At 45.2% G+C, this 23,812-nt stretch overlaps 1 protein-coding gene across 4 annotated transcripts in view; it reads right to left on the minus strand.

Moving 5' to 3' along the window:
• Rubicon (run domain Beclin-1-interacting and cysteine-rich domain-containing protein rubicon) overlaps window positions 1-23,812 on the minus strand; it is a 415,700-nt gene that overhangs the window by 180,882 nt on the left and 211,006 nt on the right. For 2 of the 4 annotated variants that reach the window (XM_075679513.1, XM_075679516.1), the window contains 2 exons: window positions 22,929-23,003; window positions 8,716-8,773 (listed from right to left, as the gene is read on the minus strand). In XM_075679513.1, coding sequence (XP_075535628.1) covers window positions 8,716-8,773; window positions 22,929-23,003 — 133 coding nt within the window. The remainder of the gene's footprint in view (window positions 1-8,715; window positions 8,774-22,928; window positions 23,004-23,812) is intronic. The other 2 variants (XM_075679514.1, XM_075679515.1) reach the window with 2 other exon arrangements.

A 23,812-nucleotide genomic window follows, 5' to 3' on the forward strand; every position in this document is an offset into this window, starting at 1 on the left:
AAGAAAAGGTTATTTAAAAATGTCATTGTTGCTTCGCACAGAAAAACCTTTAAACCATTTCAAAATATACATTTTTAATGCATAGGACCTACACAATACTGCAGCAAATATAAATTTTCTGGGAAAAATTTCTTGAGATATAAAATAAAATGTTAATCCTAGTAACTAGCCCTTGCGCAACGCCAAGGCCGACTTCAAGCCATCTTTTCGGATGAAACTTTACTTGCTGCATGGCCACTGGCAATCAATCCCAACCAAAGGGTTTTAACACCCTGCAGGTAAGAACTGTGACCTTTAGAACATTCTGGATATCCTTATAGCGGCGCATGGCAGCCTTGAAGCGGTTCGGCAAAGAAAGCAAAACTCCACAAATCTGACAAACCGAGCTTGTCTGCCACGTCAGTGATGCTTCCATAGTCCAAAAACTCTCGTGCAGGTGCATTATGATCAGTAGAAATGGATTGGTAGAAGTTTCTGTGCATGAGCGATGCATAGTTAAATATGTGTTCATAAATTACAGCCTTCGTAACTACAGCCGATGTAATTCTTCGAGCACTCAAATGCGTCATGTGGCTGTTATTTGCTTCGCTTCCCAATGGCCTGAGAAGGCTCCACATAACATCGTATTCACATTTGGTGCAAATTGGGGACATGTTATGTGCAATGTGTAGCAAAATATTAACGTTTCTGGAATAATTAGGAGTTTCACAAATAATTATTGAACTGTCATCATCATCAGCCTGGTTATGCCCACTGCAGGGCAAAGGCCCCTCCCATACTTCGCCAAACTGTCATTTTCTCCCTATTATCATGTGTTATGTGCGACTCCTTTGGTGGCCTCAAACTAAATGAGTCACCTTGTCTATATTTCGTGCATATAGGGGAACATTATGGGTGATGTGTAGGCAAAGTTCTAAATGTGTTGTTCTTTTACAGCGTAGAATTTTGGCTTATCATCCTACAAGAACTCTAAGCAACCGAAATCAAATTCGGTTGGATGGGGGGAACATTATGGTGATGTGCACACAAAGTTAAATGTGCATGGGTGAAGTACAGCCTTGGCTAAAATTTCCTTAAGCATAAATAAGAAAAAATTGGCGAGTTGATGCAGTAACATGATGAAACAGCTTAAAGACTAATGTAATGAGAAGAAACAAGGTCATTTGAGCGCTTGAAAGCATTATATGTGGGCAGCATTTTAAAGTGGGCTTAGTATGTTTTAAGTTCGTAACACAAGACAGGTTCGCTGGAAATTGGGCTATTATTCTGCAATGTCACAGAAGTCTGCTGTCTGTCTTTAGCTTGTGGAAAAACCTGCAGACTTAAGTAATTTCTACGGCGAAGTTGTTTTCAACTACATACATGTGAAACAGGAGTGAATGTTCAAGTCTCAATATCATTTTATCTTTTTAAAGTAGGCAATGCTAATGGTTCACAAAGTAACTGTTTAATTATCTACACATATCAGGGATGAGAATGTCGTCACTTAGATACAGAGGTATATGTGAGTTATGCAAGTGCTGCTTCTTTTACGCTACGTGGACATTAGGTACATGAACAATTCCCTTCATTAAACACGTAATTAACTAAAATTCACTAATGAAGCTTGGAAGCAACAATTCTGGATGCACGTTGTAATGCAAAATCGAAGCCATTAGAGTATGCAAAGCCTACAAATTCAGAAATACGCCTCGAAATATACGCCATATTGGACTAGGTGTCTTATTTAACAGTTATCGTGACCATTTTTCAACAGTAGAACTAAGTATCAATTACTAATGCAGCTACAACGTATTTATAGTTCTGGTAGTGACAAGGAAAAAGCTTGTGGTTTTGTAAACGCTAGCAGCTCCACAACCTGAACTTCATTCCACAGCCTACTTCAAACAATTATGTCGCTTAGGATGGTGATCCCAATCCAGCAACATGAAAATTATGTTCTCAGTTCTTTTTCCAGCAGCCGCAGTGGCTCCTGTGCTTATCGTACAAAGTTTTTGCATCTGAAAAGGTTAGTTCTTGTAGATTCTCAACAAATTGCAATGGGGGTGTTTGCCTAGTAGCACTTGATGTAGTTTTTCAGCGGTAGGTCTAAACAAATCAGTCGGAGCTATGGCAAAGCAGATGAGCAAGCGGTTGTCATCTTCTTATACTTTCACCAACACTGTGGCCAGTACCTTCAGCACAATCACTCCCCACCAAAAGAGGAGCCATCCTGGCAACCTAGGGGTAGGATGGTCGTGATACTGCTTGAGCGGGGAGCCGTGGACGATTTCGTGGCCATGTCGCTGGTCTGAAGTCATTTCCATAGGCTCAATGAAGTAGTTAACTGCTGACGTTTGTTGCAGTACCCGATAGGGACCGTGGTACTTGGAGAGCAGCTTGGTGGAAAGGCCCGGAGGAGTATATGGGACCCACAACCAGGCCAGTGAGTCGGGATCAAAGCATGTAGCCATAGTAGATGCATCGTGGTGATGCTTTTGGCGCCACTGGTCCTGGGATGTGAACGAAAGAATGAGCCAGTGATCTGACGACATTCTTCGGCACATGCAGCCGCTTGGGAAACAGTCGTTGACTGTGAAGCATCCGGCCCGTAAAGCAGAATTGTGTCCATATTGCATGAAGGTTCATGTCTGTAAAGGAGACTGGTCAGAACCCAGCAGTGCCTTTTGTGGCGGTATTGGCAGAATCCGATCCCAATTCGAGTGGTCAGATGAAACAAACATGGCCAACATGTCACTAAGGGTATGATTAGAACACTCTGTCATCCTATTCATTTGGGGATGATATGCCGTGGTAGTGCGGTGAATGATGTGACACTTCTTTAGCAATACTGCAATGACGTCAGAGAGAAAAACGTGACTGTGGTCGCTAAGTAATTCTCGAGGCACTCAATGCATTAAGATCAGGTTTTGAAGGATAAAACTGATGTCTTTTGCTATAGCAGATAACAGACATAAAGCGTCAGTTTACCACGTGAGGTGGTTGACGGCAACAATAACCCAGCAGTTGCTGCTTGAAGTGCTAGGAAGCAGACCATATCGAATAATGCCGACGTGGCTGAACGCTCGAGTGGGGCATGGCAAAGGTTGCAAGGCGCCGGCGGCATGTTGAGGTGGCATCTTGAGTTGTCGGTGCATGAGGCATGACCGGAAACGAAACATACATACCACGCCAGTAGTACAGAAGCTGTAGGTGAGAGTATGTCTTTATTACACCAGCGTGGCCATATTGTGGGTCATTGTGGAAAGTGGCGGACATGTAAGAGCAGAGGTCTCACGGAATAACAAGCAACTACTTACGATTGCTGGTGTTGTAATTGCGGCAGCGCAGCAGGTTATTCCAAATGATGAAGTGCATGGCTTGCGACAGAGTGTTCAAGACATCGGAGCTGGCGACTGGCTAAACAGAAGTCTAGAAGAGAAGAAATCAAAGGGTCCTTCTGCTGCTCTGACGGCATGTCAAAATGTTGAGGGTGAAGGAACCGCAGGCGGAAATACACGAGAGGACAGGATCAGAAGGCAGGGGCGACCGGGACAGAATGTCTTTGTCTGAATGCTTTAGGAATGAGCAATAAACAATATGAATGCTGTATTCTTCTAGGCACAATGCCCAACAAGTGAGCCGACCAGTTGGATATTTTAGTAAAAGTAACCAGAATAGGGCATGATGGTCGGTCATGATGTCAAATGGACAGCCATACACATAAGGGTGAAATTTTCTGATCCCCCAAATAGTGGCCAGGCATTTCTTTTCAGCAATAGAGTAGTTCACCTTGGCTTTGGTAAGGATGCGGTTGGCATATGCTATGACGTAGTCTTCAAAGCCATTCTTGCGTTGAGCAAGAACAGCACCTAGCCCAACACCATTAGCGTCTGTGGGGATCTCAGTTGGAGCAGAGGCATTGAAGTGTCGCAGTACTGGAGGCGAAATGAGAAGGCATTGCAGGAAGTGAGAAGGTGAGTTCTTGGAATGCATGGTCGCACGCCGGGGACCATGCCGATAGGTTAGAATGGCCGGTAAGAAGCTCGGTCAAGGGGGAGATGATGGAGGCAAAATTGTGGACGAAGCATTGGAAATATGAGCATAGGCCGATGAAGCTGCAAAGCTCCTTCATGGTAGCTGGTTTGGGGAATGCGGATATGGTACTAAGTTTCGTAGGGTCCAAGAGGATACCACCTTTTGAAACCACATGACCAAGAATAGTATGTTTGCAAGCACCGAACAGCATTTCTGCAAATTCAGTTGCAGTCCTGATATGGCAGGCAAGATCTTGCTCGAGGCGGCTGAGGTGCAACACAGTCGGCAGAAAAAAATCGCAACATCAGCTAGGTAACAAAAGCACGTGTTTCACTTCAGGCCTAAAAGAATGGTGTCTGTCATTTGCTCGAAAGTGGCAGGCACGCTGAAGATGCTGAAGGGCATGGCAGTGAATTCTTATTGCCCACCAGGTGTCACAAAGTTTCTTTTGGTGATCGCCCTCTGTCATCGCCACTTGCCAGTACCTAAAGTACAGATCCAGTGAGGAAAGTAATTCCACACCCTGTAGGCTGTCCAAGGCATCATCAATGCATGGTAGAGGATCTTGATGCATTATTCGGTCAAGGTAGCGATAGTTGACGCAGAACCTTAAGGAGACATCTCTTTTTTCCTTTTTTAACGAGGACAATCAGAGATGCCCAGGGCCTGGTAGAGGGCTGGATGATGCCATGCTCCAGCATGTTGCCAACCTGTTGGTTGATAATCCGGCGTACAGTGGCCGACACACGATACGGACGCTGGCGCAATCGGATTTATTGATCAGTGTCATTACGGTGACCTCCTGCTGACACTCGGCCAAAAGACAGTCGGTCAATGTTGAATGAGGTGCGAAAACGCTGGAGGAGCTTGATAATTTCTATGTGCTGAACAGGTGTGAGCTTTAAGTCAGTTACATTAGTGAAGATATCTACATCGCTTGTGGTGAGAGGAATGACGGCACAAACCAGAAGTGATGCTGCATCACCAAGCATGGTAGACGGGAGAATGCAATCGAAAGATACGGAGCTTCCCGTGCACTTGCTGCAGAGTAGGAATCATGGGCAAGTGGAGGGACTCCACACATAAAGGGCAGCAGAACCATTGGAAAAGTGACAATGGCAAGCAGAAGCAGAAAGCTCCGATGGTGCACACGATGGCCAGCAGTGTAAACAAAACAGATGAGTTTGCAACATAGTTATACTACACATGGACCAGAGCAGCTGAAGAAGGCACTATGTCAATGTCAGAGGCAGCAACAACTTTAGGAGAATGGTGGTTGTCAGGGTCAAAGCATGGCACCGATAGCGCAAGTTTGGCACGAGCGCAGTTGACAAGAGTTTGATTGACAGATAAGAAATTCCATCCAAGAATGACATTGTGCAAAGAATGAGATAAGACGACAAATTTGACAACACACATAATGCTTTCAATGACAACCTGAGCTGTGCATCATGCAGAAGGCTGAATACTATGCGAGGTTGCTGTACACAAAGACAGATAGGTAAGTGGAGTGATCACTTTGTTTAAGTTATGGCAAAGCTTTTTAGTAATAATAGAAATGGCAGCTCTGGTGTCAACGAATGTATGTAAGGTGACGCCATCTACAGACAGTTCAGTTTTGTTCACAGGACAAAAATGTGCTGGAATGTTCAACCAAAATGCAGTTCTCGCCTTTGTTAGTTTTCCCCTCGGGCTGAGCTGCGTTGGCGAACCTTTGGGGAAATGGATCAACGATGTGGGGAAAGTGACAGGCTTGAATAGAAGTGGCAGCGGCTAGAGGACGAGTTCGGAGGAAGAGTGGATGAATCATGACGTAGGAGTTGAACAGGCGTGTAGCTTGACGCATCCCCACTGTCAGGAAAACAGAAGCTCTGATGGCAGCAGAATTGTGCTGCATGACCCAGGAAGCCACTTGTATAGCATGTTGGCCGGTTATAAGGTGTATGCCACAGGTTGACGACAGGGGCTCCAGCGGCTGAGTAAGGGACGGGAACCTGACGTGAAGGTGGCAGCAGCACCTGGAAGGTGCGGTGGTATGGTAGGCATCAGGAGCTGGAGGAGCATATGGCGGGGCGACAGCGTTAGTGTAAGTCCGTGGTCCAGCAACTGGCTGCTGAGAAGGGGCAAGTGGCAGCACCTTGGCAACTTGCATTTGAATTACGAGGGTAAATCAGAAAGTTGTTGCCCCCTTCTTATTCGCCAAAATACGGTACATACAGGTATTACAAATATACGTACTATTCTACGTACCTTACACTATTTTCCCACATAGTCCTCATACCGGTTCAGATATTTGTCCCATTGCAGCACTAAACACTCATTGTAATGCAAGTCTTCACGACCTCTTGCGAACACTCCTCACACTTCTCAAAGCGAGACACTTTTCCCCATATGTGGGCTGCATTTTCCTCAGCACTTTCCTCTGCATTTTGATCGGCGTTTGTCCCTTGCTCCATAGAAAATGAATCACACTTTTTTGCTCATACGCCGTGGAAATGTGAAGCACAACCACCATCTTACTCAACTGACAACAGCACCGTTCCACAAAGCTTTCGGCAGATAAGGCCAGGCCGGTCCAAGAAAGGTCCACCGTTGGGAATGGATATGTTGACTTCACATTTACAGCCATAATTTGGCTAAAAAAAATAGGGGCAATGACTTTCTGATTCACCCCCCTAGATGATGAAGTGAAGGAGCCAAAAATGTCAACCTCTCGAGTATGCTAGTCACCAGAGAGAGACATGCGACTTTATGGCAGATGAACTGTTTTATCTGCAGCATTAAAATGGAAATGTTGGTGGCATCGTGGCTGAAATCCAAGGAAGATAGCCCTGCTGTGTCTTGCTGAGCTGCATAACATGGTATTGAGGCAAGCTACTTTTGCACCTTGTTGTACTGCTGGCAGCGCTGAATTACCTCAACAACCATCTGGGCACTCTTGGTAACGAACATCTAGAATGCATGGTCATCGATGCCTTTCATGATGTGCTTAATTTTGTCAGCTTCGTCCGCAGATCAGTTGATGCACTTGCAGAACGAGAGCACGTCTTCAATGTAACTTCTAAAGTTTTTGTCCTTGTGTTGCGCTCAACCACACAAGTGCTGCTCAGCACGAAGCCGGTGAATGGCGAGCCAGTCCTCCATGTCATGGTCATCTGTTCCACTAAATAATAGCAGGATCGCGTTGCCGGATGATGCCAGGGGGCACGATGCCCGTGGGTGCGGGAGTAGCAGCGTGGGATGGTCCCGAATCATTCATTGCATGAGCTGGTGGCAGCCTCCGGCTGTGGAGTTCCAGGATGCTGAAGAGAAACCCAGCGCTTCCACCAAATGCAATGGAGGTGCTTGCATAGCAGCACGTGACGTAGCTTTGCAGCTGTAGGCTCAAACAAGTCAGTCAGAACTATGGAGAAGTGGGCAAGCAAACACTTCTTGTTGTCTTATTCTACTTTCACCAGCACCGTCGCCAGTGCCTTCAGTACAATATATATTATATACGAGTGGGTACGCAAGCTTTAAAATTAAATGCCCAAGAAGAAGTAAAGATACATGGTTTTTTCTAAATGGGTCTGTGTTGTGACCACATATTGAAAAACCTACTGCAGTTACAACATTGTGATTTGCGCTTTAACTTCAGGACATCTCTATTTCCTAGACTTGGCTCAAGAACGTTGAATTTTTCCTTTCTTGCTATTTGGAATTTGAATATAGCCAAACATAGAAATTTGCATTGTAAACAGTCCAGCAACTATTTGCTAAAGGAAGCTGAATTTTGGAGAAAGCATAACTTAGAATTTCCACTTAAGACCACTCATTACCTGCAAGATCCTCCAAAATGCTCAACCAAACTAAATCATTCCAAAAGAACCATCTTCCCCCAAGTCATGTTAATGTTCACAAACATTCCCCTTTTTCCGTCGGCCATTTCCCAGTGGAATAAGTTAACTAACAATATTGTGTGTTGCAATAACATCTACTCTCTTATTAACCGCATTCAGTGTATTGACTTTGCACCATGATTCTAATTGTTTTTTTCATTAATTTCTGTACCACCCCTGCACGGGTTGTGAAAGGCCTGCAGTATATTAAAAAAATAAAATAAAATAAAATAAAATAAAAACTTAAGTAAATATTGACGCTTCAGTGCACAGAAGTGGCAATGTCTTCTCGCATACGCTAGCTTAAAAGTGCCTCACATTTTGCTTAAATGCTTGCATCCTAAGCAAATTTAATTTTCCTTTCATTTGCACTGCTTGTAAATTTCAGTGACCACACCTGAAACTGAACAGCTGAAGAAGCAAATCATTTTAGCACAAAGCTCTACATGATTTGCAGTGCAGCTCACAGAGCAGGACTCAGCAGGAACACTTAAATAATAATGCAGATAAAGCCTGGTAATGCAAAACTGCCCTCCACTTAGTCTCTCTGCCAAGTCTTTATTTTCCTTTTGGTGCAACAATGTATTCATTTGCATTCCACTGGCATCAAATGGTTTAGCATAAAACATGGTGAGACATAATGCTAGGATTTTTTCAATCCTTAAAGCTTACTTGAAGTAGTAGCTTAGCGCGAATAAAACCACGGACACAAGGAAGACAGACAAGAACTTCCTTGTGTACGTGGTTTTATTTGCGCTAAGCTACTACTTCAAATATGGACGACCAACTAGCCCAACAGTCAACTCTTCTTAAAGCTTACGTTTGAGAGGCGTCCTCCTGAGGCCAACACACTGAGGACGTTTTCTGCAAATCTGCATCTGGAAGGTGTGAAAGGCAAGCAAATTACAGCGTGCTTTAAAAGAAAGCTTTGTTATACATAAGGCTAAAAAAATTCAGGGCTGTTTGATTTCTGAACGAAAATATAAACCACTTCGGTTGTACTTAGCAGCCACAGCAGTTATACTATGGTGCCATAGTATGCAACTAAGTTTATATAGTTGAACGTCGATATAACAAACATGGGTATAATTAATTATTGGATATAATGAAACATAGTGTTTGTCTATGAATTACTTCAACGGAGTGTTCTACTGCTATATCGAAAGCGAAAATGCGGTACACAACTCAGTATCAGTTATAGTGAAGCAATTTTCTTTTTTTTGCAGGAAGCCTCAAAATATATTTTGGCTGCAAGAATGTAAATACAGTCACCAAATAATTTCTTAGTATGCGATCTTTTGTACCTGCCAAATTCCTGCAGCACCACCCACTGTCCCTAGCACTAGAATAATAATAACCAAAACTTTGGATGCCGCACATTTTGGGCGTGAGACGCGGGTACGATGCCGCAAGCACGGCTGTCATCAACAAAGTTGCTGTCACATGCTAACCGGCATGAAAGCGCAACTTTGGCTGTTGAATCCTGAGGAAATGGCACTGGTTAGGCGTACCAACCTAATAAGTGAGGCTGGTAGAGTGGCTAGTGAAAAGCCATCGTGGCAAGCTTGTCGTCAATATGTTCGCACTTGTAGACCTTATTGCTGATTGAGCATAAGATATAATACACATAGGCTAGACTGACAAGCAAGCATTCGGACATGGAGCAAGGATCCAAGTGCAGTTCCCTCCATGTCCGAAGAGTCTGCCGGCGGTGAAAATAAGCAGCAGCAACTTGGGATGACACATACTGAATGCGCATACATGTTTTGGCCAGTGGTTTGGCTGGTTGGACCACAGTCGGCAAACCAATATACCGATCCTGCACGACACCAAACACACAATTCTGTATTCGCGGTGATTCAAAGTGCTCGCACTTAATGTGGTTTTGCATGTATAAGTCGCACCAAAATTTGAAAACATTAACGGTGATGTCAGAGTGCAGATTATAGAGAGTGGCCAAGTTCTTTGTAGGCCACATCGTCCTACGACACGGTGCGCCGTCTGTCGTCATCACCTACTGCGGTACAGCATTTAAAGCCAAACTTATGCAGGAAGTTCACCAGCTGACGCATTGCTCTCACTGCAAGAGCACTGCCTATCACCCTCAAACCAATAGATTAACGAAACATCTGAACAAAACGCTGGCTGATATGCTCTCTATGTATATCGATGTAGAGCACAAGACGTGGGACGAGATTTTACCCTATGTGACCTTCGCGTATAACACTGCTGTACAGGAGACTACACAGTTTCCGCCGTTCGAACTTGTATACAGGCACCACGTCACGTCCACACTTGACTCCATGCTACCTCTGGCTGACAATAGCCCGACCAGCGAACACGTAGAAGAGTTCGTACAAAGAGCTGAAGAAGCACGCCAGCTTGCTTGGCATCGTATCTGGAGCCAACAGCATACCGACACCCTTCGATACAATCAGGGTCGACGTGATGTCCATTACAATACTGGCACCTTCGTGTTTTTCTGGACGCCCATCCGTCGTCATGGACTCTCGGAAAAGTTGCTATACCGGTATTTTGGTCCCTACAAGGTTACACGCCGCCTCAGTGACGTGACCTACGCAGTCGTCCCCTGCAGTTCTGACCCCAGTTCGCCCCATCGTCGTCCTCGCGCTGAAGTTGTTCATGTAGTGCGCATGAAACCATACTATGCGCGTACTTGAACGCTGAGATGCACCCGAGGAGCTCAATTTCTTGTCATCGCTGAAAGAACTTTTTATGCGACTGAGACGGTTGCTTTTCGCATGGGGGACAATTGACACAATGATGTGGGGTTCCCGCACCGCGGGATGGCGCGCGCAAAGGCCGGCGCCATGAAAGACAATGAAGCGTGTAAGCTGCACGCTCTTCTTATGGCCCGCCATTAAAGAGAAGCATCTATTTTTTAAGACTCTTCAATCTACGTTACAATATGCAAATATAGCCTTGAGGTGTGGAGTCGTGGCAGCACACATGGCACTGACATGAAGCTACACCTCAAGGCAAATTTCTTCATCATATAAAGTGTCATTATTTCCAAAGAAACCTACACCCAGTGTGTTGGAGCTCTCTCACAGTGCTCAACCTGTTGTGTGTGTTTTCGATTGTCCTCGTCTTCTTCGCACTGCTTTAGGTTTTACTCTCTCTTGCCCTTTTACGGTCACCCATTCACCTCCTTTTAGACCGTTATTTTGCATTTTGGCTGTGTTAGCATTTGGCAAATAGTAGTACAGTAAAACCTCGTTAATTCAGCCCCTGTTAATTTAGAAATTCGGTTCCGTCAAACATGTACATGACCCTATAGCACGAAACTCCCGTTAATTCAGACATATTTGATCGTACTTCAGTTAATTCGGACAGTTCGCAGAGCTCAGAAGCACGTGAGGCATATAGGATCAGGTGGCACTAGGGGGTGTTCAAATCGCACTGCCAACGATGGCATCTCCGATTAGCGTGCGCCGATATCAAAGGCCATGCTTGCATGTGCTGGGAGTGCCGAAAGGCCGGAAATACGTCAAGGCCACCATGTTTATTTTATTGCTACATAATAGACAAACTTACGTCTTAAAAGACATGGTGGCAATGACGTACTTCTGGCTTTGCAGTCGCTTTTGGCACTTGGCACTACCTCTGCATCGCTACGGTTATCGGCACAGTAGTCATCGGTCTATGCTAGCAACCCTAATCTATACATACATGATCTGAAGTGAAGGCGTGACGACGACGATGGACGAAGAGAGAACACACACACAGGGCGCCTCTTCCAACAATGTTTAATCAGGAAAAAACACCATTATCTTATACAGGGAGCACAATCACAGTTTCTCAGTCAGCATTCGTGTTCAGGTAAAGCAGTTCATTGCGTGACAGTGATATCGATGTGTCACTTACGCACTTATCGCCTGCCTCAATGATCCTTTTTGCCTCAATTATTATTCAAATCCATTTTTCATGACTTCTGGCAACCACAGCGCAAGCGTAGAAGTCTGGCTCACATTTGCAATTTCTACAATGAATTTCCAGGTCGCCCTCTCTCCCAATGTTGACTTTGTTATTCGCTGTTATGTTGCCTCAGCCTGTCATTCAGGCACTGCTCTGTTTGGCCCACATGCTTTCTACCACAATCTAAAGGAATCTCATAAACAACTCCTGCCTGACAATCTACGTATTTGTTATCGTGTTTTGTGACACAGGCCGGTGCCTTGCGGAAAAAAGGGTTGGTCATTCTGTAGAGCTTAGAGAGCCTGCATGGGGCAGAAAACACGACATTTACGTTAGCTCGCTTGGCAATCTTTTTCAAATTGGGTGACATGCGGAGTATGTAGGGTATGGCGGCTACCTTTTCTTTTTCACGAGGTGGCTTCTGGTCCAGTTGGGGAGTTCGCAACTTCTTCAGGATAGTTTCCGCTACGGAAACTAGAACAGGTTGCGCGAGTAGCCTGCCTCTTCCAGTTGGTCAATCTGCTTAAGAAAACTCGCCGCTGCTCGATGTGGACAGGACTTCTTAAAAACATTCAGCGGGCACATGCTAGCAATGCTGCGTTTAACTAGCTTAGAGTGAGAGGAACTAAAAGGTAGCAAAGGTTTACTAGCCCGAGGTTTATACTGCCAACAGACGTGGTTACTTGCTAAAAACAATCTAAGATTTAATACCCTGATGGAGGAATCTACCGAACGTCCGTGGGTCACTTCTATGGGAGATAGAATCTGCCTGAAGGTTGTCAAAGTTTGACTAATGACCAAGTCAACGTCAATGAAAGTCTTATCTAAGAAAATTAGGAAGTCATCAACGAATCTAAAAACTTTGACTATGCTGCTACCCTCGAGACTGCTAGGCATGGTTCTGTCAGCATAAGCTGAAAATAAGTCGCTCAACATTGGAGCTAAACATGAACCTATGCAAACGCCGCTCTTTTGCAGGTACAAATGACTGTCCCATTCTATATAGGTGGAAGCCAAGTAAAGTTCGAGCATAACCAAGAATTTGTCTTCCGGAATACCTTTTTCATTCTGAAATGACAGGGAGCCGTAACTGTCAATGCTTTCCTGGATGCACTGAAGCAATTCTACTTCTGGCATGGCTGCCTTGACAAGTAATTAACTACTTGTGCAGAATCCTTCACCAGGTAAGGGTCATCTATTGTTAGAAGCTTCAGCCTTTCTAACAGAAAAGCTGCTAAACACTTCTGCCACGTATTGCGCTCCGACACAATCACTCTTAAAGGGCAGCCGTCTTATAGGTCTTGGCACTGAAGAAGACTTTGAGAGTTCGCACTTTACTATTTCTAATTTCCCTCTCTAATTTTGACAGGTTCATTTTTTCGCACAGCTTCTTCGCTTCACATTTAAACTTATTGAGCAATACATTATGGTGACAATGAAAAACAGAACTTAAGGCTTCCAACGCCTTCACCTTGTATATCTCTCGTGGATACACACACACACAAGCGCTCTGTGTGTGTGTTCTCTTTTCATCCACCATCGTTGTCGTGCCTTCACTTCAGATCATGCTTAACCAACACGCCCAATTATCCATCCTAAGGCTATAGATACATGTTATTTTCTTTGTATTGCTGTCTGCCATTTCTGACATTGTCTTTTGCTTGTGCAGTTGTGTGGTTGCGGAGTTGTGCAGTTTTTTTTTTCGTTGTAGTTTTTATTGTGTTTATCGGTTTGCATCAGGTGCGTGTGCGAGAACGACGGAACTTTCTTTTTTTTGTGTGTTAAATTTTCTTTGCGCTTTTCTTTTTTCCGTTTATACTTTGTTTTTTCCTTGACTCAGCACGTATTGGCTTGGCTCAGCAGACTTGGCTCAGCACGTATGTGAAAAATGAAGCGGAGATTCTTCAGGCGTACGACAGCGACAAGTTTGCTGACAACAGGAAGACACTACGAATTGCAGCGCACCTGAAACTTGAGAAGCATTGTTAAGATGGACTGCCAATTCGCACGATGCACAGCTGCCTTTGAGTGGCCCCCTTATCTGTGCACAGGCCGAAAAGTGTGCGCTGAAGCTCAGCATCGAAGACTTCAAGGCATCGGAAGGCTGGATCGATTGATTCAAGAAAAGACACGGCCTGGTCTTCTGAAGCGTGTGCGGCAAGAAAGGGGCTGTGAATGAAGCCGTTGGAGGGCCGGATTACCCGCATGCCTAGCCGATTATGATGGCTGCAACATTTTTAATGCAGATGAGACGGCCCGCTTTTACAAAGCCCTGCCGGATGAAACCATCACATTTAAGGGGGAACCTTGCATTGGCGGTAAACGAAGCAAGGACAGAATAACAGTTTTGCTGGCTGCCAACATGGCTAGCATGGAGTGGCTACTGCTATCGATAATCGGCAAAGCAGAAAAGCTGAGTTGCTTCAAAAGCATAAAGAAACTTCCCGTAGACTATCGCTCGAATCGAAAGGCCTGGATGACCTCAGTGATATTTCAGGCCTGCCTGCGCGAACTGGGCTGCCGCTGTTGTGCAAAATCTCACAAAGCACTAATTGTTCTAGATAACTGTAGAGCGCACAACAATGTGTCGGGGCTGACAAACATACAGCTGCTTTTCTTGCCGCCTAACACAACGGCTTCCCTGCGGCCTCTGGATCAGGGAATTATTCAGTATGTGAAAAGCCGATACAGAAGGCAAGTGCTTAAGCGCATGTTGCTCTGTATGGAGGCAAAGAAAAAATATGATGTAACTCTACACACTGCAGTGCACATGGTGGCACGTGTGTGAAGCAACACGCCGCCCGCAGTAATTGCAAACTGCTTCCGACACAGCGGCTTTGTCCATGACGGTGATTCTTTGGAAGGTGGGAATGCGGTTGTTAACTAAACACCGAGGAAGATGACAGTCCCTTCGACAGACTTTTGCCTCTGGACATCCCGCTGGATGAATACGTCCCCATCGATAGTGACGTTGCTGTCGCTGGTTGCCTCAATGACCCGAAATACTGGATGTACTAAGCAATGAAGAGCCCGACTGTGATAGCGAAAATACGCCCGTCATGGATGCGTGTGAAGTGGCACGCCGCACTGCTAAAGAAACCGATGACGCCCTTAAAGTTTTGGAGGACATTTGTGTCGTTTCTCCCGACAGTCTGTGCGGACTGCACCACCTACAAGAACTCCGAAAAATTGTGCCGTCCGCGCAAACTTCTCTTGTGCAACAAGTAACAATAACCAGTTATTTCATGAAGTAAAGGTATGTTGACGTTTTAAGCATTTTTTGAGTTATTATTGTTTAAACCTCGTTAATTTGACACTCAGTTAATTCGGACATTTTCTCCAGTCCCGTGAAATCCGAAATTAACAGAGTTTTATTGTGCATAGTAGTGCATGCAGCATGGTGGTCCAGAACTTGGATCACAAGAGCTGTGCTCAATGGCCGTCATTTACAGCGCAGCAGAAGATTATCAGCGTTGCTGAAGAGACAGGGAACAGAGCCACTGATCAAATACGTGATGTGGAAGAGTCGTGCATCTGCAAGGCTGTTTTTATAAGTATTTGAGTGTTGTTGTGGCAGTTATTTGTGTGGGCTATAAGTGCTTACTTTTGAAGACAAGCTCTTAGCTGATTTCACACTGGTTTGGCTTATCTGGGAAGTGTGTATCTTGTAACCACTTTCATCGTGCCTCGAGAGCATCGTAGTGAGTTGCAAAAGATACTAAATGTAGGTATAAACAAGTCAAGCAGAACTAGTCATAGCAGTTAAAATTAACAGTACAGGTGTAATTGCACCAATTCAGTTGAAAATTAACAGCATTGAACTGTACCCCTGTAAAGGATGCAAAGCCGCCATACAACATATTTTGGGGAAATGGAGCGAGTTCACTTCCACAAAATAGGGCTCATGCAAGGCACGGTGTCTGCAAGGCAGCAAGAAGCGAGAATTAGACAGTAGGTAAAATTAACATTACAAGTGTAATTATCACCAATATAGCAGAAAATTACCCACACTGCACCACAGACTTCCCTATTTCCGGAATCAACCCTCCTGGCCTTCTGGTAAAAAAAGGGGGGCGGGGGGGTTCAACCAAGTATCAGTGCTAAAGATGCGAAGGTCGACGTAATTGCACATGAAAGACACTATGAATAACATACGAAATGACCGAATAATGAACGTGAAAAAGATACAGAATAGAATGATATCATCAACATTTAGTCATCAAATCAACTGAACAACCATATATGTCACATTGTTTCTTTTTCAGTGCTGACACTCAGTTGACCCTTCCTTCATTTCATTTTCGGATGTTGTAAACTTATAATCTAGGGTGTGGGTTATACAAGGACATATGTTATATGTGGAAACACATGGTATTTACTGCTGCTCCCGTGCCTTGTATTGGCAAGAAAAGATGCTGATGGGCCATAGAAATCTGAAGGAGACCTTTTGCTGGCACATCAGAAGCACCTCGCATCAGCTTCTTTTGCATAAACATGATCACAATGTTTTTTTCTGAGATATTTGTGTGTGTGCTTATGGTGAATATCGGATATAATGAAGGTATTTTCGTGGCCAATGCAACTCCATCATAATGAGGTTCCACTGTACTCAGTGCTCAGTGGCCCCAGAAGCTGACGCTGCTGAGCACCAAGGGAACAGTGAAAGTAGTCACCAATAAGTTTGCAAGCATATGGCATTAAAATTTATATTAGTGCACAGTTGCCAAACTGCATAGTTTGAGACATTAGCTTGCTTGCAGCTTTCTTTGCTTGTTTGAAAGGCCCTTCTGAATTGTCAGTCATATGCTACCTTCACTCCACGCGTTCCATAATGCACTTCTTTTTTTCTATATCCGATGCATTTTACAGAGTAACTAATCGACATTTTCATTACACTCGAGGACATAAGGTTATGTCACATCGCATATACGTTACACCTATAACTCTTCTTTCCACAGCTCGTTGCGTCGCCCTCAATTTAAGCAGAACCCTTTTCGTAAGCCTCCAGGTTTCTGCCCCGTACGTGAGTACTGGTAAGACACAGCTGTTATATACTTTTCTCTTGAGGGATAGTGGCAACCTGCTGTTCATGATCTGAGAATGCCTGCCAAACGCACCCCAGCCCATTCTTATTCTTCTGATTATTTCAGTTTCATGATCCAGATCTGCAGTCACTACCTGTCCTAAGTAGATGTATTCCCTTACCACTTCCAGTGCCTCGCTACCTATCGTATTGTTCTCTTCCGAGACGGTTAAACATTACTTTAGTTTTCTGCAGATTAATTTTTATACCCACCCTTTGGCTTTGCCTCTCCAGGTCAGAGAGCATTCATTACAGTTGGTCCCCTGAGTTACTAAGCAAGGCAATATCATCAGTGAATCACAAGTTACTAAGGTATTCTCCATTAACTCTTATCCCCAATTCTTCCCAATCCAGGTCTCTGAATACCTCCTGTAATCACGCTGTGAATAGCATTGGAGAGATCGTATCTCACTGCCTGACGCCTTTCTTTATTATGATTTTGTTGCTTTCTTTATGGAGGACTACGGTGGCTGTGGAGCCGCTATAGATATCTTTCAGTATTTTTACATACGGCTCGTCTGCACCCTGATTCTGTAATGCCTCCATGACTGCTGAGGTTTCGACAGAATCAAACGCTTGCTCGTAATCAATGAAAGCTATTATAAGGGTTGGTTATATTCCGCACATTTCTCTAGCACCAGATTAATAGTGTGAATATGGTCTATTGTTGAGCAGCCTTTACGGAATCCTGCCTGGTCCTTTGGTTGACGGAAGTCTAAGGCGTTCCTGATTCTATTTGCAATTATCTTAGTAAATACTTTGTAGGCAACGGACAGTAAGCTGATCGGTCTATAATTTCAAGTCTTTGGCGTCCCCTTTCTTATGGATTAGCATTATGTTAGCGTTTTTCCAAGATTCCGGTACGCTCGAAGTCATGCGGCATTGCGTATACAGGGTGACCAGTTTTTCTAGAACAATCTGCCCACTATCCTTCAACAAATCTGCTGTTACCTGATCCTCCCCAGCTGCCTTCCCCCTTTGCATAGCTCCCCAAGGCTTTCTTTACTTCTTCCTGCGTTACCTGTGGGATTTCAACTTCCTATAGACTATTCTCTCTTCCATTATCGTCGTGTGTGCCACTGGTGCCGTCTCATCAGTATTTGACGTAGTAGTTCTGCGGAAACCCGCAAGGTGGAGAGATTACTTACTTCTCTCCACCTTGCGGGTTTCCGCAGAACTACTACGTCAAAACTCTTGCCTTTGCTTCGTGTTGTCGACAAATTCGACTTCGCCCTGCCTTCTGCAAGCCGCCTGGTCAGCTCAGATGGTAGAGCGGCTGCCCCGAAAAGGCGGTGGTCCCGGGTCGAGTCCCGGACCAAGACGAATTTTTCTTCAACTATGAGGCTTTTCTTTCGAGGAACTCGTATGGGTTCGTAGCGGTTGCTACGAACGGGTGGATGTCTTCGTCTCATCAGTAACAACAACCTAATTTATATTGTATCTTTACTTGACTGTAAATGAGGCGACCGAGTTTAAATGACCCGCTGCGGTTGCTTAGTGCCTATGGTGTTGGGCTGCTAAGCACAAGGTCATGGGATAGAATCCCGGCCATGGCGTCCGCATTTCGATGGGGGCAAAATTCAAAAATACCCGTGTAATTAGATTTAGGTGCACGTTAAAGAACCCCAGGCCGTTAAAATTTCCGGAGTCCCCCACTTCGGCATGCCTCACAATCAGATCGCAGTTTTGGCATCTCATCTAAGTTTAAACGTGGAAGCGCTCACTAAAGGCGGAGCGACATCAAGGAAAAAATAAAAACACGGTGATCGCTCTAAAACTGCAGTAAACAAAGCGCGATTGCTTATCTTCTCTGTCGAACAGCTGCAATCCATCGCCGCTGTCGCTCTTGCTCGTGAAGCAGCACTGGAAACAGTGTGTGTGTCTGATGAGTTTTCGCATGTGTTCAAGCGCCCAACTACGCAACAGTTGCTTCAAAACATCACTGAAGGCTGACAGAAGTGTTAAATTTCGATCAAGAATGCAAACATGACAACATGCACACAGGCACTAACGGGAACAGTGCTCGCCCAAGCCCGCCTATGCTTCGCAGCCTTGGCGATAGGCGGCGTTGTCAGCATTTTGCGCACGGCGAATAAATTCCAAGGGCGATAACACCTTTGCTGCATGCCATGTGCTGTATGTGCGAGTGAACGCAAGCGAGGGGAGCCGACGATCGCAGCTCAATCATGCGTGTGAAAGGGAGGAAAGCAGGGAGGCAGCGTGGGAGGAAGGGCGGCGGCTTCTGATCTGCCAGCAACTGTGCACTCTGCGTGGCAGTGTGTGGTCATGCACACCATATCTTGAAAGCGATCTGCAGACAGCTCATATCAATTTGTATGCTGTGTTCTCGCTGCTTCGTTAGCATTGAAGCGATAGACAGCGAGCATTCGTGGTCATTGAGTATGATGTGCTCAGGTTTGCCTGTTTGCGCTGACACCATGTTAAGTTAGTAAGTGAATGTTATCACGTTTATACGGCCGATAAAACTACTATCATTACTTCGTATAGCTGTCTACTAGTTTGCTATAGCAATTGATGCTTCGCCTTTCGGGTGAAACAGCGACTTTTTATGTACCTTGTAACATAGAAGAGCAAACATAAAAGAAAATTGAATGAGGTTTAATTCTTGCAAACAAAGTTATCACGAGCAAAAGGTCTGTTTGTTTTGGTTCTGCAAAGGCTATGCACACAGCGTTTCATTAAAGTTAGGCCACAGTCTTTCACACACGTTACACACGCTGCCAAACGGGTTGTCCGTGAAGTCGCGTGGTGAAACCTGGCTGTCGTAGCCGAGCTCACCTCCAGTCGAATGGTGCGCTTCGTCAAATGTTCTTTGTGGGTGCTGTTGCTTGTATCCATGGCTTCATCTCTTCCTCCTTGTTGTTCGTGCTGCTGAACAATGGCGGTGGTTGCAGTAGCTTTGATCTCGGCACGCTTCCGCGCTTGGTAACTGTCTCTATAACGTGCTAATCTGGCCTCCCTTTGCTCCGGTGTTTCAGCAAGCAACTTTGCCTTTCTTGAGATTTCGCAGCCTGCTGTTTAGCTATATCTACTGGATGATTGGTTTCAGGATGTCATTCGCAGTGAAGTGTACGCACAGACGGCCCAGCCGGCGTGCCATCCATGGTGAGACTGAGCAACCAAACGTCGGCGAAGCAGCCGTTGAACCCTCGCCTTGTCACGTGGTACTGCAGCGATAACACCTTTCGTCGTCTGGCAGCTCGCGACTTGCGTGGAGATAGTGCAAGCCTTGGTCACTCAATTGTAGAAGTAGAAGTGATTCTCGAGCTGAGAAAACCCGATGGCAGAGCAGCTCCTGCAAAACTTTGGTAGGCCATGCATCCGTGGAAGGTGCGAGCACAGAACATAGGAAAGATTGCCTGCTGCTGCTTGCAGCGAAATCTCGAATGCCGATAGCATCAAGGTTGCGGTGGTCGGTGAAGGAATTGTGAAGGTTGTGCTTGTGGCGTCACTGTGCCTGTGGGTGTGAAATTTGTGCCTGATGGAGCCGGTGGGAGGACCTCTGAAATGGTGATGAGTGAGGTGCTCGCGAACAGAAAGCAGATAGCTTGCGGGAACGTTTAAGAAAGCGGCAGGCTGTAGTGTAGCCGAAAGTGCTTGTGTTTGGCCCAGTGAATTCCTTGGAAAGAGTCATCGCGCAGCTGCCTTTGAAATGGGGAGGAGGCTCACGGACTGAGTAGAGGTTTTGTGCTGGGGCCGACACGTGCTGACGATCGGCTAGGGTGGAAGCAGGCGATGTGGGACGACAAGACATGGAATGATGCGATGGTTCAAATGGCGAGAGCTGTTGTGACTGAGTGCTTGAGGTAGTGTAGCAAAGACAGCTGCCCGTCGTAGAAGTTGGGGCCAGGGTTTAGTAGCCGGAGTGTGGAACGCAGCCAGAGCCTGGAACCTTGATGATACAGAAGTGGCTGCCCTGAGGGATGACGCAAATGTCCAGCGTGTAGATGTAAAATTACCGGGCACCCTATAAACACAGGACATCTGCCAGACCATGTGAGGCCATGTCACGCTCGCCTTGGCAGAGTCGGCGTGTTAACGCTGGCATGGCTGGGCTCGGTCGTCCGGGTCACCAATTTGTGGGAAGGTTGGGTTCGGTCGTTCAGGTCACCGATTTGTGGGAGGAGGCACGAAGAGGTAGCTGCCGTAGCCACGGTTCATTTAGGAAGCTCAGCCACAGTGCCGCGGCATCTCGGAAGTGGCCGACACCACCGCTACCTAGGTCGAGCGTGCTAGCATGTTCTCATCTCGTGCTACCTACACATTAGCTCATCCTCTTCTTTGCCTGTTTTGGAGGCGATAGCCATGCTGCTGGGAGGTAACATACGTGTATGCATTCCCACAGCAACTTGAAGAAATTGTTTTTTTCTCTCATACAGTCAAGGCTGGATATAGCGGGCATCTTCATTGCATAAAAATGCATTTGCTATATCAACAGGTCATTGTAAGCGGACTTGTTCTAAAATCTAGCAATAAAGAACTGAACAAGGTTCAGTATAGGAACGCATTAAACCCGAAAATGATGCACACTGCTATTGTTGGTAGAAATCTGTGGTTAACATCTGTTTAGTGTCAATTCGATAATGGCACTCTATAAGTTTTTCAAGCTGTTGAGATCTTCGTAGGTCAAGGCTCTGGCATATGCAAGATCCTTTAGCAAACACTGCGGTACCATTGTGCCAGGACATTCAACATCCTAGCGCTCACAAGCCATTTCAAGAGGATGTGTTCAACATTAGGTGGCCTGAAGTTAACCGCTTCCAAAGTTTGCAGTTGACCTTTTCTCTTGTTGAGCAGCTCTATCTACTTCAAAACAGTCAAGGTCGTTGACCTTGCTAGGTGATGCACACCCGTGGTTGCTTGTGTTATCTAACTACAGGGGCAGTGCACACGTGAGCAATAAAGAAAAAATAAAGCTAAAGAAAAAATATGGAGGATGTTTAACCTTCGCCTTTAACAGTGGAACGCGATAGCGTTCAAAGATTCGAGACTGCTCCTCTCACGCTTCCTGGCAACTGGAGCGTATGTAACCATAATGTTTACCGGGAAACGCTAGCCACAAACGCTATGCACGAAGGTGGGCTTTCTGGTAGAAACATGGCCACTTGCGTGGGCGGTGATGTGGCAGAGGTGAGCGCCATCTGGAGGTATTGTAAGGAACTGAGCGCCCTGCTCCGTGGCCTCCAAGATACTCATGTGCCGGTGTGCACAAATGGCAAGTGCCGTGGCCGGTCTATGAACGGTAGAAACGCTGGACGTGGGGTTTCCGAGTTTTTGCGTAACAGAATTGTTTTCTCAGATAGTCAAATAACAATCCGACATTATCATGTCTGTAGGATGTGTGTAACTCGTAGTTTACGATATTTATACGTAGTTTAGCTTAAGAAATTCAATTAGTTCAGTAGCTTTTTTGTGCCACTGGAGCGCCTGGGTATTGGTGGTTCGAAAATCTCTTGCCAAAATGACGTCAGACGCTGGATTTCCTGCGACACGGGGCCCTTAATGCTGTCACATTAGAAAGTAAGGCACCATGTTTATTGGCTGTGTGGTGTAGCATGTACAGTCCAGCTGTCTGACTTCCCCCTGGCTCACCAAGACTGGCCGCACCACAGTATGGTTCAATCCATTCACTGTAACCAAACTGAGCATGGCACCGGATTGTTATAAGTGCACAGCTCTCGCATGAATACTTTGCAAAACTTTTTACGTGTTGATAAACTGTTAGCAATAGGTGGAAGTTCAATTTAAATTGATTGTATAATGATGCAATTGAAATCCGATTAGATCCAATAAAGCTGAGCTGCTCGACCTTATCCATTATTTCATCACATCCCATCCTGTTATTCTGGAGTAAACAGCACCTATTTGTTACATACTACAAAAAGATTTCGTATTCCACAAATTTTAATTCTTAAAAACCATATAGAATGAAAAGCTTAGCAGAGAAGTATACTGCATGCTACTACTTCGTATGGTCATGGACAACTCACCCGAATAGAGCGAGGCCAGGGAGAGGGACAGGCCACATTCACGCACTCCAGACAGGCTGGACTCAAGGTCGTCTGCTGCAACAAGTGGATGCACAGTTCCAACGGCATTTGTGTAGTGGCTAAGACATGCAGCTAACACTGGCTCTTGACATTAGTTGAGGAACAGTGCTTCCACAGCCATTGTTTTTTTTTTCCATCAACCAAAGTGTTGCCAGTGGGCAGTGAAAAATGAAGCACCACTGAAGCACAGAACAAAAGCTAGTGGGCAGAGCACACAAAAAAAGCTACTTCGGTATAGAGACTCTTTCTGAATTGTAAACTGCATTGTAACAGGTATAAAGAGCTAGAAAAGATGAGGACGAAAAAGGAGGACACAACATGAGCGTTAACTTTCAACAAATGGTTTATTTTAAACCAAGGAACACATATACAGTAAATTTCCATTGGCTCGAAGCTGTAAAAAAAAAAGAAATCTGTAGATAAGCGAAAGCAGAAAATAGAAGCCCTCTGGCTGAGCAAAGAACACATGGAGCCTTTCCAAAATGCCGATGGTAATAGTTTGTCACCTTTAGGTGCATCAGCACTGGAGCCTTCGGAATCTATAGGTACAACGGCATTACTGGCACTATGCCAACACAGCATGCTTGGCATCTTGGCAAATATATATCTTAATAATGTATATTTAAAGCCAGTCATCTGAGCATAACCATTTTCAGGCATCCAAAAAGCTGATGCTGATACTTTCTGCATCGTAATGAATTTCGGACAATTTAACTTCAAGAACCGAAACAACGAAACAGCGTAATTGCCATGCCTTTAGCAGATGCCCACGAGTGAAATGACATTTATGCCTCACCATCGCACCAGCATGAATCGAGCGTCCT

Source organism: Dermacentor variabilis, chromosome 2 (assembly GCF_050947875.1).
Source record: "Dermacentor variabilis isolate Ectoservices chromosome 2, ASM5094787v1, whole genome shotgun sequence".
NCBI classification, from domain to species: Eukaryota; Metazoa; Arthropoda; class Arachnida; order Ixodida; family Ixodidae; genus Dermacentor; species Dermacentor variabilis.